This window comes from Mustela nivalis (genome assembly GCF_964662115.1).
Source record: "Mustela nivalis genome assembly, chromosome: X".
NCBI lineage: Eukaryota > Metazoa > Chordata > Mammalia > Carnivora > Mustelidae > Mustela > Mustela nivalis.
Window position 1 is genome coordinate 113,998,941 of NC_139040.1, and position 18,417 is coordinate 114,017,357.

Consider the following 18,417-nt stretch of genomic DNA (forward strand, 5'->3'; position numbering starts at 1 on the left):
GAAAAGCGTATGTAGAGAAAGGGGGAGGAAAGGAGACAGGAAGAGGGATGGATGGGGAGGGGAGAGAGAAAAAGCACATATGGCAAACTGCTGGACTTAGGTGCCAGACGTGGGTGTTGATTTTCTTATTCTTACAACTTTTCCTAAGGTCTAAAATTTTTTCAAATAAAGATATGGGAGGGACACTGTAAACAACCTAAATCTCACGACTCTGAGATCATGATCGAAGTCAAAACCAAGAGTCAGACGCTCAATGGACTGAGTCACCCAGGGGCCCCTTAAAAGTAGTCTTTTTTTTTTTTAAAGGTCTTCTAATAACTAGAGCCATTTGATTTTTCTAGAAAGAGTATCAAAATCTCATACAGAATGTGCCACCATATGTAGTGGAGGTGGGAAGCTCATGGTCATGTAATGACTTCTGCTGTTCTTTTTAAGGATTTTATTTATTCATTCAACAGAAGAAGAGAAGGCACCTGTGTGGTTCAGTCAGCTAAGAAGCGTCTGCCTTCAGCTCAGGTCATGATCCCGGGGCTCCTGAGATCGAGCCGTGCATCATCAGGCTCCCTGCTCAGCGGATAGTCTGTCTCTCCCTCTCCCTCTATTGCTCCCCCTGTTTGGACTCTCTCTCTCAGTCAAATAAATAAATAAAATCTTTAAAAAAAGAAAAACAACAACAACAAGAGAGAGTGAGCGCGCACACACAAGAGCACAAACGGGGCGGGGAAGGGGATGGTAGAGAGGGAGAAAGAAGCAGGGTCCCAGGGACGTCAGGCTCTATCCCAGGACCCTGAGATCATGACCTAAGCTGAAGGCAGACGCTTCTTAGCTGACCGAACCACACAGGTGCCCTGATTTTTGTTGTTCTTGTAGGAAAAAGGGATACAGGGTGATCATGATGGGGTTCTTAATTAAGGCAGGTGAGGGTTACTGGACCCTCCCCGCGGGGCCTCTACCTCTGTGCTGAGGGAAAGTGAGTGAGTAGCACCCACTGGCGCCCTGATCTTCTCTCTTTAGAATCCCATTTACACTTTGAAGGTAGGTATGTGTCCATGAAGAGATTAGTGAGAAACCTGCCCTTCCGCATGCCAGGTGTGAACAGATTTCACTGCGAGGCCACAGTCTGTGTCCTCTACCTGGGCAACCCCTCCGCCTCGCCCCCCACCCACTGAGTTCTATGTCCTGTGGGTCCCAGAACGCCTCAGACACTGCAGAGTCTACCAGCCCAATATGCAACACACCGCAGGTATTTAATACGCATTTCCTGATTAGAACTGAAAATCAAAATACTAAGTTTCCATATGAACTTACTGTAGCAAATACAATTCAGGGATGCTAGGTCGTATTTGCTGGTAATGGTAAATTCCTCTTATAGAGAGCAGGCTCTGTTCTGTATGTTTGGTCAAAGGTATCAGATCCTTCAAGTTAAGGGAGGAGGAGCCAAAGGTAGGAAGGAAGGTGGTAATAAAGTGGTAGTACTGTCAGTATAGTCTGTCAGGCCAGAGAGTCGGGGTGGGGGCTGGGGGGAGGTGTGGACGTGTTCAGAACTGATTATCACAAACACAGCTTCGACCTGCTAGAGCATGTGAGTGACAACTGTAGCCAAAGCCAGCACAGAGACTCCTATCAGCCCAATTCCAGAAGGGGCTTTAGGATCTAGTCCTAACGGTGGACTGGTAAATTACAGGATGCCTTGTTGTCTCAGAAGCAGGAACATTCAAGTAAAGGTCACCGTGTACTCATTTTCGAGGTGAACCAGAGCAAAATGTTAAGCTGACCGTTACAGCGAATCAACAGATCAGGATCTGACCGAAGCCAGGAGCACTCAAAAGCACAAATGAACTGCAAGTGCTACGTTTCTTGGAAAATGATCAGTTTTTATAGCTGGGACCTTCAGCCAACAAACTTTAAGGTAATTAACATTCAAGGTTAAGAGCTCCCTATGCAGCTTTTATTCTTAGCAGGAAGCTGACTTCATCCAGGAAATGCTGTGTCACTGGCATCCCATAATAAAAGCAGAGCCAACATCAACTGAGCACTGACCATGTGCCACACACTGTGCTACACGTCCTCCATCTCACCGGGACGGCAAGCCTGGGATTAGACACTATTCATTTCTATTCTGTAGCTAAAGACACTGCAATGTAGTGGGATTGAGGGATTTGCCTGCATGTGCTACTGTGGGGGGGGGGCACCAGAAATTAAGATTGGAGTACAAGTCCACACAGACTGCTGCTCGTATTCCCACAGATGATAAGCAGGTAAACAAGGGGGGGTGGCCCTCAGAATAAGAACCGTTTCAGTGCAAGTAAATGAAGCAGGTACCAACCAGCCTGAGAGTTAGGTAAGACTAGAGGAGCGTAGAGTATGCGACTTCCGGATCATCTAGCAGAACAAATTCAGACAAAACCTTCGCATTACTAACAGAGACCATGCTTGCTGGAAAGAAGTGCACTGGGGTAGTGACATATTATGTTAAACGAAATGGTATACGACGTTGAACTGAAAAAAGCACAGGCTTTAAAGCTCCATCCCCTTGAGGGGCACCTGGGTGGCCCAGTCAGTTCTGCGCCTGACTCTTGATTTCGGCTCAGGTGGTGATCTCAGGGTTATGAGATCGAGCCCCATGTCCAGCCCCATGCTAGGTGTGGAGTCTGCTAGAGATTTCTCTTTCTCCCTGTCCCTCTTCCCCTATAGCTCCCCCTCCCTTTCTAAAGAAAAAGAAAGAAAGAAAAACTCCATCTACTTGAATTTTAAGTGTGGTCTTGCCCCTAACTTTGCTTAGGCATCTCCATCCAGGAAATGCAAGTATCAACTGCACCTGGATGTGGGGAGAATTACAGCCACATCTGCCTGCTGTTGTGCTTGGCAGGGAATAGTACACAAATGTAAGTTCCCTTTGCCTCCTAGAGATAATAATTTCTGGGTTACCCTGGAAAAGGTGGCGAAGGTGTCAAGTCAACATCCAGCCAGTGATTCAGATAGGCTCTTCCTTGCCTGGGACTTTGACTTCGCCACATACAAAATTGGGGAGGTTGGAGAGATGATCTCTAAGCTCAAGCTCCCATTGGGTGAACCTGAGAGGGTTAGATTTGGGGTTGTATCTCTAGTTATTTATCCTACACCAACCTTGCCTAATGTCAATTCTGGAACAAGTCTGGAGAGAGCACTGCTACAAGAAGGCAGCCAAGGGAAGAAGCCAAAAATCAAGAAAAATAGTACACACTTTTCTCTGTGTTCTTCTAATTGTGTTCTCCATCCAGAAAGCCTCCAAGGGTAAACGTCACACATTCCCAGAAACCACCCCTATTACACAAACCTTCGAGGGAGAGGCAGAGACAGCAGGAAAGCATGCCACAAAGCCACAGGGTTCGTCAATTCTGGCTAGCACATATAAATCTATGTATTTCCCCCTGCTTCTCATTTATCCATAAGTTTCCCAAAGGTAGTGACTATGCCTTGACAATTTCCCAAAGCTTCTCAATTTCCACTTCACCCCAAATCCAGGTGTACAAGTAATCCTGATGGACTCCTAAACTACTTAAGGGTCAACCTTTAGCATCTCACACATGCCCTTCCCTGGTTCACAGCCCTTAGGCTTAGGCAGAGTCTACTGGACCTAATGCAGTCGTTCTTAACACATGACAATCACCTGGGTACCTCCACCGTACCAACACTGCAGCAGCCCCTGCCTCCAGAGACTGATTTAATGGGCCTCAGTGGGGGCAGGTGTCACTAGTTTTAGGCATGCGTATGCGTATGAGTGTGCATGGTGTGTGCACGGTGAGTGTGCACGCATGTGCGCATACATGCGTGCGTACACACACACACACCACCACCACCATACGCCACTCTAGATTATTCTCACCAGCAGCAGGACTAAAGACCACTGACTAATGTGATTCACAAAAAATCCAACCAACGAAAACAAATCAAAACCTCCTTAGGCGAGACACCTGGGTGGCTCAGTGGGCTAAAGCCTCTGCCTTTGGCTCAGGTCGTGACCCCAGGGTCTTGGGTTCGAGCCCCACCTCGGACTCTCTGTTCCACCCGGAGCCTGCTTCCTCCTCTCTCTCTCTCTCTGCCTGCCTCTCTCTGCCTACTTGTGATCTCTGTCTGTCAAATAAATAAATAAAATCTTAAAAAAAACAAAAAACCTCCTTAGGCTCCGACAGGGGATATTTACCCATCTATTTTTAATCTCTATTTTCATGTTTGAGATTTGTTTCAGCCTCTTAGGAAACTGACCAAGAAAGTCCTCAAAGTCTTAAGAGACTTCTCAGCGTTACCAACTCTCCTGTTTCTCCTTTTCTAGATGATCCTACATGGGAAAGATCAAGACTGCTGAACACATTCACGAAGGAAGTGGCTGCCCTTCAGGATGCCGTGACCCTTGACAAATGGCGACAGGGCACTTGGCGCTCCTTCCCCTGGGGTGTGTTTTGTTCCCACACTGCGCCCGATCCTTGGCTACTTCCTCACTACAGAGGGGCGGTTAGATGAGCATGTCCTGGGTCCCCTGGCTCTACTGTACGTGTGGGTACTTTTCTTGCCTGCCCTGAACCTCAGTTTCCCCATTTGTAACACACACACTGGTGTGAGAAGTCTACGATACTGTATTTTACACCAGTGTTGGTAAGTACTCCGAAAATGCTAGCTGAATCTACTCGTTGTTTTTCAGTTTCCAAAGAGTCCATTTTCATTTCCTCCTTGAACAGCTACTGAAGCCAAGCCGAGGTTACAGAAGCAGGAATAGTAGAATGTAGGCCTGAGAGGCCATGGCAGAGAATCTGGGAAAAAGGCTAACCAAAGAAGTGGTCTTCCTCTAGACAAAAGGCCGTTTCTAGAGACAGGGACACTCACCGCGATCAGGTAGCTAAAGGGATGATCAGAAAGAAAGTGCCCACTTGAGCTCATTACCTGACCAGTATAGGAAGAACACAATGCTGATTACCATTTGCTTTCTATTTAACATGGGAAGCAGAGGAATTAGCCAAATTTATACATGGAATTTCTGCTACCAAGTTTAAGGAAACATTGTACTTTACTAGAACAGAGCCAAGGAAAGGTTCAGATAAAACCTGGAGTATGCTCTGGTCTGTGAAAACCTAACAATTTGTTGGGAAAAGATAGGTATGTTACCAATCTCAAAGGACACTACTGTTTTCTGGCCAAGGAGACACTGGGGAATATTTAACTTTCTGCTCCAAGAAAATGTTAGGGATACTTAGTAATTTATTCCCAACAGTGAAACTATTATATACTGACCTCCATGCCCTAATAAGAAAGCAAGCTCGACTGGTACAACTCGAATGATCCAGTGGAATCACATACCAAGTCTCAGAATGAAAATAAAATCACGACAGCTTGTGTGATGCTTCAGGAAATAATCTACAATTTGGTTAGAGCTCCAACTATTCAATGAGAGGGAGTATAAATATAGACCTTTGTAAATGTAATAGTTTACTGTGATTGTTGTGCCATTCGTTATGGCAGAAAGTATCATCTCTGCGAAGATGAGACACTGACCAGGACTAGGTTTCTCCTTGAGGGGTATGAAGGATACCACCAGGGCTCTCCACCAAACCCAGCTCTGTCCCCAGGGGAAGTATGGAGGTCAACTGACTGGCTCACCCCCACAGAAGTGCAATGGGCTAGCTGAATGCTCCCGGGTTGGGTTAGTTTCTATTAACGCCAGGCGAGCCACCCACAGTGCCCTTAGCACACTTTCCTGTAAGTTCACTAATTTACCAAGAATAGGTGGGCAAGAACAGCTAGAATTTCTAAAAATTTATGGTAATAAGGAACTACTGTCACCAAATTTCAAGACAAATTACAAGGCAAAAGTTAACATATATTTAGTGAAAATCAATAAAGTTGTCTCACTGACTAGAATCCGCAAATAGAAACTACTCTGTGAACTTAGCATGTGATAAAACAGAAACAACAAAGAAAGATTTGAGGTCTTAATAACTGTTGTTATGCAACTAGACAACAAAACAGAGCAAAAGTGAGTTAGCTACGAGAGTCCCATCAGAAAGGGCAAGGAATTCCAGAGGGGTTTAGGAACAATCTGCAAAATGCTACAGGTGCTAAATCTGACCATGATAAAAGCACTGTAAATGACCGAGTATATAAAAACTCAGACTGTGCTCTAAATAAGAAGGAAACCAACATTCAGCATGAACATACATAAATAAATGGGCAAAAGCTCCAAGGCTATCACAAAAAAAAATGGATGGAAGAATTAATGGTGATATTCTTTCCAAATGCCTTTAATTGTATACTTGGATAATTCCTTTACCAAAAAAGGGGACCCAGATGCAAACAATATTTTGCACAGCACAACAGGTTACTATGCCAAAGAGATACAGGGAATTCATGCAAATGATTGAAACTCCAGATTCTAGTTAGTAAATGGTCAAGGACAATTTACACACAAAATGCATAGCATAAACCCACACAGGAAAAAAAGGGAAAATGTTTAGCTTCCGTGTTACCCACTATACAATCAAAATCATGAAACCTCACTGTGGCAGGGCTGTGGAGAAACCAGTACACTTCATGAACTTTGTCCTCCACATGGTAATTCCACTCAGGGGCACATACCCTATAGGGAAACCACCAATACCCTGAAAAAGGCTTACCTAACTCCAAGCTATGCTCCAGACAGTCAAGATTCACTCTCACTAGCAAATGGGAGAAACAGATCTTCAAGCCACAGACAGTATGTAATAAACAGGCATGTTCCAACAAAAGTTTCTTTACAAAAACAGGTGTCACCAAAACCCACAGAGCAAGCAACACAGAGCGGATACCTAACGTAAACTATGGACTCTGGGTAACGATGCTGAGCCAGTGTTGGCTCACGGACTGTTAACACACTGGTGCACGATGCTGGTGGTGAGGAAGGCTGTATGTGGGCGCTAGCTCCCTGTACTTCCTGCTCAGTTTTGTGGTGAACCTAGAACTATTCAAAATAAAGTCTACCAATTAACAAACAGAACAAAACAGGGGCTGGCTCTCGGGCTATAGAGTTGGACTACCTATCTTCCACTATGGTATTCCTAAAACAAAAGTATGTGCCCAACTCTGACTTCAGTTTATCATGGAAGTCAAGTGCTTAAATGCCCATGTGACAGAAAGGAAAAGGAAAAGCAAAAGCAGTGATATTTTCTGATTCCATCCGGTAAGAAATCCAAGGTTTCTCAAATCGTGCCAAGAGCCTAGCGAATTTCCTAAGCTCAGGTGGGAGGACACCACCCATCGGGAGGTCAGCAAGTGTGGCCAAGTCTCCCCCTCTTCAAGACTACAGACTCCCCGGGGCGCCTGGGTGGCTCAGTGGGTTAAAGCCTCTGCCTTCCGCTCAGGTCATGCTCAGCAGGGAGCCTGCTTCCTCCTCTCTCTCTCTGCCTGCCTCTCAGCCTACTTGTGATCTCTTTCCATCAAATGAATAAATAAAAAAATTAAAAAAAAAAAAGTCTTTAAAAAGAAAGACTATAGGGGCGCCTGGGTGGCTCAGTGGGTTAAAGCCTCTGCCTTCGGCTCAGGTCATGATCCCAGGGTCCTGGGATCAAGCCCCGCATCGGGCTCTCTGCTCCGTGGAGAGCCTGCTTCCTCCTGTCTCTCTGCCTGTCTCTCTGCCTACTTGTCATCTCTGTCTATCAAATAAATAAAACCTTTAAAAAAAAAAAAAAAGAAAGAAAGACTATAGACTCCCACACAAAACTGCAAGATAGGCAAGCCAGAGCCACAGTTGAAGCACCCTGAGCCTGATGAGCCAGATTACGTTGAAATCCAACCCTATCTGAATCATGAAGGCCCCAAAGGGCCAATTCTGACTTTAAGCTAAATACTGATCAAGATGCATGAAGTCAAGTTAGACATCTTTACCCTAACTGAAATCACTCTATGGCCCTTTAATTCTCAATAGTAGGCTTCTGTCTCCCAACAGGTTAGTCTAATTCTTGCCAACTCCTCCCAGTAGAAAAACCCTCCTGCTTAGAGAAATGGTGTATCGTGTAAATATCTGTTAAGGTACAAAGTAAACATACTCGGGAACAAAATGCAATTGTTTTTCCTCTTTTCTAACATGATAATTCAAAAAAAAAAATCTTTTCATCTTCTCTGGAAACAGAATCACTCTTCTCCCCAGTGGTAATCAGGGTCGGCGGAGAAAAATGACCTTAAAAACCAAGACTTTTCGAAGAGCAGTCATTTGAAACCAAAGTCAACTTTTCAGTGGGTATTTCTATCTTAAAATACTTTCTAAAGGAAAATAGAAGGCGGCTGGGCCCTTAAACCTCAAGAACAGTAAAAATAAGGAAACTGTTGCCTTCTGATGGCTAAAGGCTCCTGCGTTCACAAGGAGTGTGATGGTGGTAGGAATCTTTTCTGTGAAAAAAGGGCAGAGTTGTCAGACAACCTGCCTTCCGGTGGTTTAATCTGGGAGATGCTATATTTAAATGCATGGACATTATGGAAATTTAAACTTATATAACAACTAAGGTGTGTAGCGTTTAATGACCTTTACAGGGAGCCAGGAATCACCCGTCACGGAGCGCCCACTCTGCAGACAGCAAACAGCTGAAGAAGCTGGGAGAGGTTCCAAAGCAGGGGCGAGCGCTGCCCTCTGGGAAGAGACAATTTTGAATAAAATAAAATAAAGGGAGGGCGGCCGCAAACACCTTTAAAACCAGTGCAGCTGTGCAAAAGACAAGAGCAAAGGAACTGGGAAATAGAACAAATGGGAAGTAAGTGTGCAGGGGGGGAATCAAAGTGATGAGAGAAGGAATCAGACGTGGCCAGAGACTGAAAGATAAAGAGCAGCTCCATATGAAAATGCGAATCATTTCCTATCAAGTCATTCAAAATTCAGCAGGTTCTGACTTTAATTTACATCTCAACAGTCCAAGTTCTCCTTCCCTTATACCAAGAGAAGTTTTCATTCAACAGCTACTTAATGGAAAGACAGAACTCAGATTTTTGCAAATATAACAAGGAGCTACCATTTCTTTTCCTTTAACACCACAAACAATGACAATTTTATTTGCTCACCCATTCATGGTTGATAATTGTCTCTGTCTCGGGTCTATTGTTGGTAGTTTGACACACAAAAACAAATAGCTGAGTAAAGTCCTTGTCATTTCTTTAGGTTTTCTTCCCTGTGTATTCATTTCCTTTCAAAACAATCCTGTGTTTTGGATTTGAGGAAGCCCATACACTTGAGCAGGATAAAGAGAAATAATCTGAGAAGAAATAAACTAAGAAATTTCAAGACAGAGCTTTTTACTTGTCTCTGTTTGTGCTGGTAGGATAGCTCCCTTGAGACAAAGTTTATGAAGAGCCACCATTAGCATGAACTGCCCTTTAATGAACAAAAATTAGTACAAAAATCCTGAGAGTGACAGGTTCACAAGGAAAAGACCATAAAAGTTATATTGAAAAATGAAGTAAATGTTTATTCTGAACATGGAAATGTGATACTTCTCTTACTCCCAGTAAGGAATTTATATATACTATCTGAAGCCTCAGTCCAATTGAAAAATAATGTGGGACACATGTAATTTGAAACTGCCTAGCAGCCACATTAACTCAAGAAGAAACAGGTGAAAGTTTTGACATTTCATTGAATCTAACATATCCAAAATATTATCATGTCTACAAAGAATCAATATAAAAATAGATTTCTCATATTAAGTCCTTGAAAGCCACTGTGAACAACTCAATTCAAAACCTAAATTTCTATCAGAAGTAACTGACCTATAATTAGATTTCATCAAATTTACAGTTAAGGGAGAGTCACATATCCAAACTGCTCGAAACACAGAAGTTTGCCAATCAATTGAATCAAGTATCAGCTTTAAATTTAAATCTAAATCAGTTCAGTTTTTCAGTCACACTAGCCACATTTTAAGGGCTAAAGAGGGTTAAGCGGCTAGTGGTGACCTTACTGGACAAAGAAGGCCTAAGATAATCACAGGAACCAAAAATTCAAACAATTTGTTTTTAAAAAAAACTACAATGAAACAAAGCAAATGAGATATGGAAAAATAAAGGCATTAAAAACAGAAAGCAAGAGAGGGGCACCTGGGTGGCTCAGTGGGTTAAGCCTTTGCCTTCAGCTCAGGTTGATCGCAGGGAGCCTGCTCCCTGCCCACCTGCCTCTAGGCCTACTTGTGCTCTCTCTGTCAAATAAATAAATAAAAATCTTTAAAAAAAATAGAAAGTAGGAGAAAATTATAGATGTCTATCATTATAGATAACAGATCTTTCATATCAACAAATACATTATGTATTTGGTTAAACTTAGCCACACAAAAGAGAAAGTTTGATTCACAAAGCAAAACCCAACTTTACACTACATTTCAAGATGATAATTAAGGCAAAGTAATTCAGAAAGACTGAGGGGAAAAAAACACAAAAGAAAACAGCAATGTTCCAGCAGAAAATCTAAACAAGACGAAAATAAAGATGTCAATCTCAATGTCAAATAAGGTTGAATCCAGGCTCAAAAGCAATAATCCAGCAAGAGGGCAGCACTCTGTATCGCTAAAGGGTACATCTCACAGTGAGGACATGACAGTTAAGAATGTTTCAGCAGCCAACAGGTATGAAGGAAATACCGTCAGAGAAATACAGAGAAAGAGAATCCTATTAGGAGACTTGAACTTCTCTCAGGTCATGATGGGTCAAGTAGATTAAAAATAAAAGTAAAGGTATAGGAAACAAATAGCATAATTAATATAGTGTATCTGGTATATCAAATTCTGTGACTTGAGACGAAAACATCATCTTCTTTTTGATGCCCAAGGGAACAGTCACAGGAAATGACCATATATTGATTGGGCTACAAAGTAAACATCTGCAAGTTCTTTAACTTGTCATCCAGATAACATTCTGGGATCACAATGCAACAAAACTAGACATAAAAAAATTAAAATGCAGGATGTGCCTGCCCTGAAAATGTAAAAACTCCAACAACTCCTAGTTAACAGAAGAAATGAAGTCTGAAGATGCAGGAGAGCTGGCAGGAGCGAGGACCAGGCATTGACAGGTCAGCGGCTCAAGCCGTGAGGGGGTAACTGAAGCCTTGAGGACTCAAAGAGCACAGAGAAAAGAAACCAAGTGTCCAACTCAGAAGGAAAAGAATAACAAACGTGAGGAGACTGAGGAGGTCGGAGGGAATTAACAAAGTCAAAGTGGACACTGATGAACTAGAAAACAAAACTCATAAAGCGAATAAAGGAATCCAATCATAAACTGCCCTATAATCTAATCAAGAAAGGGGAGGAGAGAACAAATTCAAAAAAGAGGAAAAGCCACAGAGAAAATGAAGAGATTACTATCTCAGCTCTGCAAGTTGACTTAAAACCTCAATGACTAGGATACTTTTCTAAAGAAATACAACAAAATGTACTCCAGAAGAAACAGAAAATGTATACAGCTCAATACCACAGAATACAGAGAGTTGTCAAACAGCAACAGTCCCCAGACATACTAGGTTTCAAAGGTACAGGGGGAGTCTACCAACTCTTTTTTTGTAAAGACTTTATTATTTATTTATTTATTTATTTAAAACTTGTAAGGGGGAGGAGAGGGAGGGAGAAAATCTTAAGCAGGTTCCATGCCCAGGGCCACAGCCTGAGGTGGGGATCGATCTCAGCCCAGGGACTGTGACTTGAGCCAAAAGCAAGAATCTGACTGTCAACCAACTGAGCCACCCAGGCACCCCACTACCAAACCTCTAAAGAAGAGTATTTGGATGATAAACTGGTGGTAATATAGAAAAAAAGAAGTCTTCTGAAACAAGCAACGGCACCTGACAAGAAAATCTGAGAGACTGCACATACACACAAGATCTAAAGACAAACAGCATGTGGATATTCAGACAATGAACCCAAGCGTTCAACACCTGATTTCTTGCTAGTTCTTTAAGGGTCAAAAGTTTCCATAATAATAAACCAAAATAGAAAATCATTTACTCAAGGAGAAAAAATTCTAACTAGATAACACTTTTTACTTATCAGAAGTTTGCCGACAATTTGGTAAGAGCACAGGAAAACAGGCACTCTTGGAAACTTCTAGGGAGAGGATAAACAGGCAGCCTCTAGGGAAAGCAATCTGACAATGTTTATGAAAGTTTCAAATGTACGTACCTCTGAGGTAGTAATCCCACGTTCAGGAATATGTCCTGTATATACAGTCATACAGACACAGAATGAGGCACGTATGGGACAATTCATGCTAACACTGCTTGCCACGGCGAAGACGAGAAACAACCTACTAGCCATAAAGAGGGAGTTGGCTGATGAGTTATAGAACAGTCATATAAACAAACTCTCAGAAGCCCTAAACAAGGAAAAGGAAGTACTGTAGATACAGATATAGAAATCTCCCTAAGGTATAAATTTTAAAAAGCAAGATATGGACAGAACTATAACAAGCTGCCATTTATACAAAAAAAAAAAAATGGGGAGGCTAGTGGACAAAAGTAGGAAGGTGACATTTCTATGTCCTTTGGCACTTTTGGAATTTGAAACCATGTAACTCCCATTTCAAACCAAAAAGAAAATCTCATTTAAAAAAAAAAAAAAAACACCCCACCCTTTAGAATGAACTCCTAATCCAGTAAGAACACTTGCTACTCCTGCTACAATTGCTAACTGGGTGGAAGGCCTTACTTCAAGCAAAGATCGAGTTCAAGAAACTCTTATTATTTTAAAGGGCACAGTAAAATATGGCAAATATAGGAAAGGGCAACAGTACTCTAGAGCAGAAGATCATCTAATTAGTGGTTTTCAATGCTGGTTATGCTTAAGAACAACCTGGGAATCTTCTAAAAATACCAGTGCCCTACACCCCACCCCCAGACCATCTACATAAGTTTGGGGGATGGGACCCAGGCATGAAAACCAGGGATCTAAATGCTTTACAGCAGTGGTCTTCCACAAAGCCTGGCTTTGCCCACCCCCCCCCAGAGGACATGGGGCTGTCTGGGGACACTGGGTTGTCCTGGCTGGTGCCGTCTCGTAGGTACTGGCATCTAGTGGGTAGAGGCCAGTGATGCTGCCTTAGTAAACCTCCAACGGTGCTCAGGACACACCCCCAACCATGACCTGTCCCCAAATGTCAAGAGTGTTGAGAATGAGAAACCCTTCTTTAAAATAAAATCACTGCTTCTGAAGTAACAACCAGTTTTCATCCTCACTTAAACAGGAAGATAATCTTCTTATTTTACTAGTGTTGGATAGATTAGTATAATAAAGCTATTTCAGTGGCCATAGAAACTACAGTTTATTTGTTAACATTCTTATAAAGAATACTGAGACAACGAATGCCACGTACATGCTTTCTTTGGTCCCTGTCCAAAAATATGGTCAGTCAAAAATTTATGTCCTGTTTGTAAGACAGTGAGGGAGAAAATCTGAAAGGTCACCAAGTGGCAGCCTACATAGAGGTCAATGTGGTCCACATGTCCACTTTGTTTGAGCCTCAGGTCTTTTCAAATATACTGAATTGTTGCAGCTCACCTGCCCCTTCTGAGCCAGCACATACCTTCTGCAGTCTGCCACGGTCCACACCTGGCTGGCTTCACGTGGTCATCTGCCGCTCCCCAGCTGGTCCTTTAAGCATTTGAGGTGGCCTTCATCTGCCATTTTCAACAACCATGAAGGTTGTTGTCTCACCTTAAAAATATCCCCACATCCATTCTAAATTCTCAAACTCCTACACTGCCTTCCACAAAAGAGCTATCAAGAGCTAGAAGAACTAAAAGAAAGGTAGAAGTCAAGATGTGTGACAACACTCTTCTTCCAGTTGTTGTCATTAAACACAGGCTGCCCACCACCTGTCTCTGGATATTACAAACTAGGCTTGTAGTTTCTAGCAAATTCCACTACAGTTATATATAGCTCTTCTGTGTGCTTCCTTATAAGGGAAAAAACTTCAATTATTAGGCTTCTTCCATTATCCTAGATTAGTATATCCCTCCACCTCTCCCAAAATAGGTCAGAAGCCTTTTATGGGAAATACCTATCAGGAGATTTGGTAATTTTTTTTTTCAGAAGTTCATCCCTTTTCCTTTGAAACTACAATCACACAGTTCAGGAGCCGTGTTTTAGAGATTACCTGATCCACATGTTGTTTTTAATGAGGAAAATGAACCCCAGTGAGGTTCACTCAGGCAAGGCCACACTCTTGAGTTAGTGGCAGAGCAAAAATTAGAACACTTATTTCCAGATAGTGGTCCCATGGGTTTTCCATGATAACACTATCTCCCACTGTGGTTTTCCTACTCAAGTAACATTCTTGCCAAGACACCTATTAACATGGGTAGATACTAGCTTGCTGTAGACCTAAATCAACTGAAATTTCGCCAAGCTAGCAGAGCTATCATGTCAATTTTGAGGGTGGAAGGAATTAGGAATTTCTGGATTCCTTTTGCTCCTTTTACTGTGAATTAACCTAACTTGGTTAGGTCATGAAGCTGATACCTTCAGAGTCTTCTCTAAACCATAAATTGGAGATGGAAAACATGCTATTTACAGCAACGGTGACATTTTCTTTCTAAACCCTGAAGTCAGGAGCTGCTTCAAACCTCTAAAATGTCAAAAGTGGGGGCACCTGGGTGGCTCAGTGGGTTAAGGCCTCTGCCTTCCGCTCAGGTCATGATCCCAGAGTCCTGGGATCGAGCCCCAAGCCCAGCATCGGGCTCTCTGCTTCTCAGGGAGCCTGCTTCCCCCTCTCTCTCTGCCTGCCTCTCTGACTACTTGTGACTCTATCTGTCTAATAAATAAATAAAATCTTTAAAAAATTTAAAATAAAATGTCAAAAGTGGCCAGAGATGGTTAACTACTGAAAAGCTTCCAGGAGTGCAGTTGCAGATGCAAAGATCAACATCTCATTGAATTCTGACTCTCCTCAATACTCCCCAGCAAAGCAGGTTCTTAAAATTTAATTTGGTCTCCACTGTAACCTAGTCCTCTCTTCCTATCCCCACTTCGTCAGTATAGACAACATCACATTTTGCATCTCTGATCTTCCTGGAGTGTCCTACCTCCTCTGCACTTTTAGTTTTTATTCCCAGCGGATACCGTCCCTTTACATTTACATAAAATTCATTACAGGAAGGGACTCCCATTAGGTTCCCTTGAGAGCTTAGAACATCTCTGCTGCTCCATTGGATTCCCCTTCAAGGATGCTCAACTCCAGTAGGATACCTGGGTGCGCACTTGGCTTTCACTGTCAGGTGGTTCACAACCAGCTCCCTCGCCTTCAGCAACTCTAAGTATTCGCTTGGTGGCTGAAAAGGTGCCGCTCTGGGGAAACAGGATCCCGTGAGCAGAAGGTGGTGGAATCTATTTCCATGTCAGCTAGGCCTCTCGGGGAAGGGGAGGGCCGGGTCTTCCGCGCTCCCACCTCAATCCGGGTCAGCTGCCCATCAGCCCACTGGACCGGGGAGAAGGTGGTGGGACACAAAAGGGGAGGCGAGACTAAAGGTGCTGGCCCCGAGACCGGGGGTGTATGAGAACCTGCTCTGACGCTAGGAACCCACGCGTTCTTTCCTCCCCAGCATCTAAGGCGTTTGTAGTCCAGGCCTCTAACTGCTTTAACATTACACGAAAAGGACAACAGTTCGAGTCCTTCCGCTCCAGGCACACGGGAGCACCTTAGGGCAAAAAAAGAACAAAATGCCACTGCGTAATTTATTCGACCTCAAGGTGTTTCTAAGCACAACAACAACAACAAAAGAATCTACAAATAAAAACATTAAAAAGCTACACCCACATTCCGCTACTAAGTTTTAAGGACGGTGAGGTCTGTGTCAAGTAGATTTGAAGCTACCGAAGCAGGTCTGGGGCGTGCCGCCCGGATGAGGGTCCTCGGACGCGGTTTCCGTGTTTCCAGGTAAAGCCCCAGCCGGTGTGCGGATGCCAGGCCCTGCCCCCTCTGCTTCCCGAAATTCGAGTCCCCGGGAGAGTCCCCGGGCATCCTGGAGCCCCGCCTGCGGTTCCCACGGACTTTGCCCCGAGCTACGGAGACCCGCGGCGGCGGCGGCGGCCCCGGAAGGCAGCGGCCCCGCGTCCCGGGGCTGTGGGGACCGTACCGACCGCGGGGGCCCGCGGCCCCGCACTCACCGAAGTCTAGGAACTGCTTGATGGAGAGTGGCGATGGCGAGAAACGCGAGTAGCGTTCGATCTGCTTAGGCACCGGCTGCTTCAGCAGCCACCGGAAAAGCCGCATCCTCGCCGAGGCTGCGCACACACCAGCCGAGACGCTCAGGCAGCCGCACGAGCCGTTGCAGCCGAGCCACGCGGATCCCGCACGTCAGCCGAGCTCGCACCCCGGCCTCCCCCTCGGCCTTGGCGCCGCGGGTGCAGCCGCCGCAACAGCAGCAGCAGCTCCCGGGCCGCGGCCGGCCGCCCGCGGCTTCCCCAGGCCCCGCCTACGGGGGCGGAGCCGGTCGCCGCACGTACGCGGCGCACGGAGGGCGCGGGGGATACGGGGGGCGCGCGGCCGCACGCGCCGGCCGCTGATTCGCCGCCGCCGCCCTCGCTTTCTTTTGCTTGAGTTCGCGCAGATGCCGGCGCCTCCTTCCTCTGCTCCTGGGCCTGAGCCCCTCCCGGCAACTGCAGCAGCCCTGCGTACCGCTCCCCCCGGCTAAGTCCTTCTTGGCCCAACGGTAGCGAAGGTGCCGTCGGACCACGAGGAGGTCCGAAGTGCACGCCCGGAATCCAGCCCTGCGCCTTGTTTAAGGCGCCGCTCAAGGGGAGGCACCTCTTCCGGGAGGCCTTCCCTGGATGGGCTGGCTACCGCCCTTCAGGATCTTATTACATCTTGATACTTTGGTTTTCACGTCCCTTTTACCACTTAACTATAGTGGCCGTTTCATGCGTGCCACCACACGACCACCTTGGGTAGAATTAAATGTGGTTATGTTTCACACCTGCCTCCCATCCGCTGAACAGACTTAATTGTCACGTCACTGTTGACTCTGTTACGTGGCCCACGGTACCGCCTCCACCCCCCAGCCCCACCTCCACCTCCCCACCCTTATGCCCTCACCCTTTTGAATACCTTTGGGCAGGAATGTTAGGTCACTCACTCTGTTTCGCAGCCTCGTTCCCAACAACCCTCCCCCACCATCTTCCCACCTGAAGCCACCATCTTTGGACAAGATTAAGTCATTGCCTCTGTTTCATGCCACCACAACCACCGTTGGACAGTATCAATTCTAATATCACTGACACTGGGTTTCGGGCCCCCCACCCCCATACTCCCTCTCACACCAACTGGCTGTTTCATACCACCACTACCATGGGAAAGGATCAAATTAAAGGTCATTGGCATTATCTTTCATACCCCTCACTCACCATCACCACCATCACCACCACCACCACCACCATAGGACAGCTCCCTGACTCTTTAATGCTTCACCAACCTCCAGCCCCACAACATTTGGATAGGAGTCTATGCTTGCACTAGGTGTTTAGTATGTTTTCTCTGCATACCAGTGACCTTGAACTCAGGGCTCAGTATATGAAATCATGATTTCCTAATGGGGGTGGAGGAAGTACTGCTGACTTCAACCATTTTCACAAAAACTTGCTTTATTTTTGGCAACATATAAACATCAAGTAAAAGGAAAAGTGGAATGTTCTCTAAGGAAAGGTAAAAATGTAACTGGAGACCACTCTTGTGATCGGATTAGGCTGATTTTCTCACTGAATAAAATTATCAGTGTGTAGCTATTGAACTTTTGTGCTTTCACTGGGTATTTGTGCACCCAATTCTTTGCTTACGAGTTGTATCTTTATTCTGAATTTAAAGAAAAGTAATACATACACTCAAATGCATCCAGTGGTGTGCCTACACTTCTAGATTTTCAAATACATCTTGGTCATCATGGTGGTGGTATGATACATACATTACCACGTCCTCTCCATTCAAACCAAAACCTAAAAGAGATGTACTGACAACCTCTTTAGCTGGGTGTTTTGCCAGCAGAGCTAAGCAATCCTATTAGTGCAGATGGGCAGACAAAAGGAAGACCTGTAGCCTGTGATTCTTCCAGTGACTTTTGCAGGTGTGACTCGGACGTTAGAGTGTACTTGGTGACAGTGGTGGTAGTCAGGAAAAAGGAAGGTTCCCCCAACCTAAGCTGCTGGTCTGTCTGAGCCAGGACATCACTTGTTTCATGCTTTTCTCTACCAGTGAACACAATCTGTGTATTCTATTGATTTGATCACTTCACCTGTCATGTGATTAGTTCTACTGATGCTTCTCCAAAAGGTGGCAAAGTCCTAGAAGTGGGACAAAATACGAGAGAGTCTGGTGTGATATAAATTGCACTGGTCCAGGGCTCAAAAGGCCCAGTCCTAAGCTCTGTTCTATCATTAACTGGCTGTGTGGCCTTAG

The 18,417-nt window shown here is 44.8% G+C and overlaps 1 protein-coding gene across 1 annotated transcript in view; it reads right to left on the reverse strand.

Moving 5' to 3' along the window:
- The window catches only part of PDK3 (pyruvate dehydrogenase kinase 3), a 79,735-nt gene extending 63,264 nt beyond the window's left edge, over positions 1-16,471 (reverse strand). Inside the window, exon 1 of the mRNA XM_082716488.1 lies at positions 16,137-16,471. Within this exon, the coding sequence (XP_082572614.1) occupies positions 16,137-16,242 (106 nt within the window). The 5' untranslated portion in view covers positions 16,243-16,471. The remainder of the gene's footprint in view (positions 1-16,136) is intronic.
- Between the last annotated feature and the right edge of the window lie 1,946 nt (positions 16,472-18,417).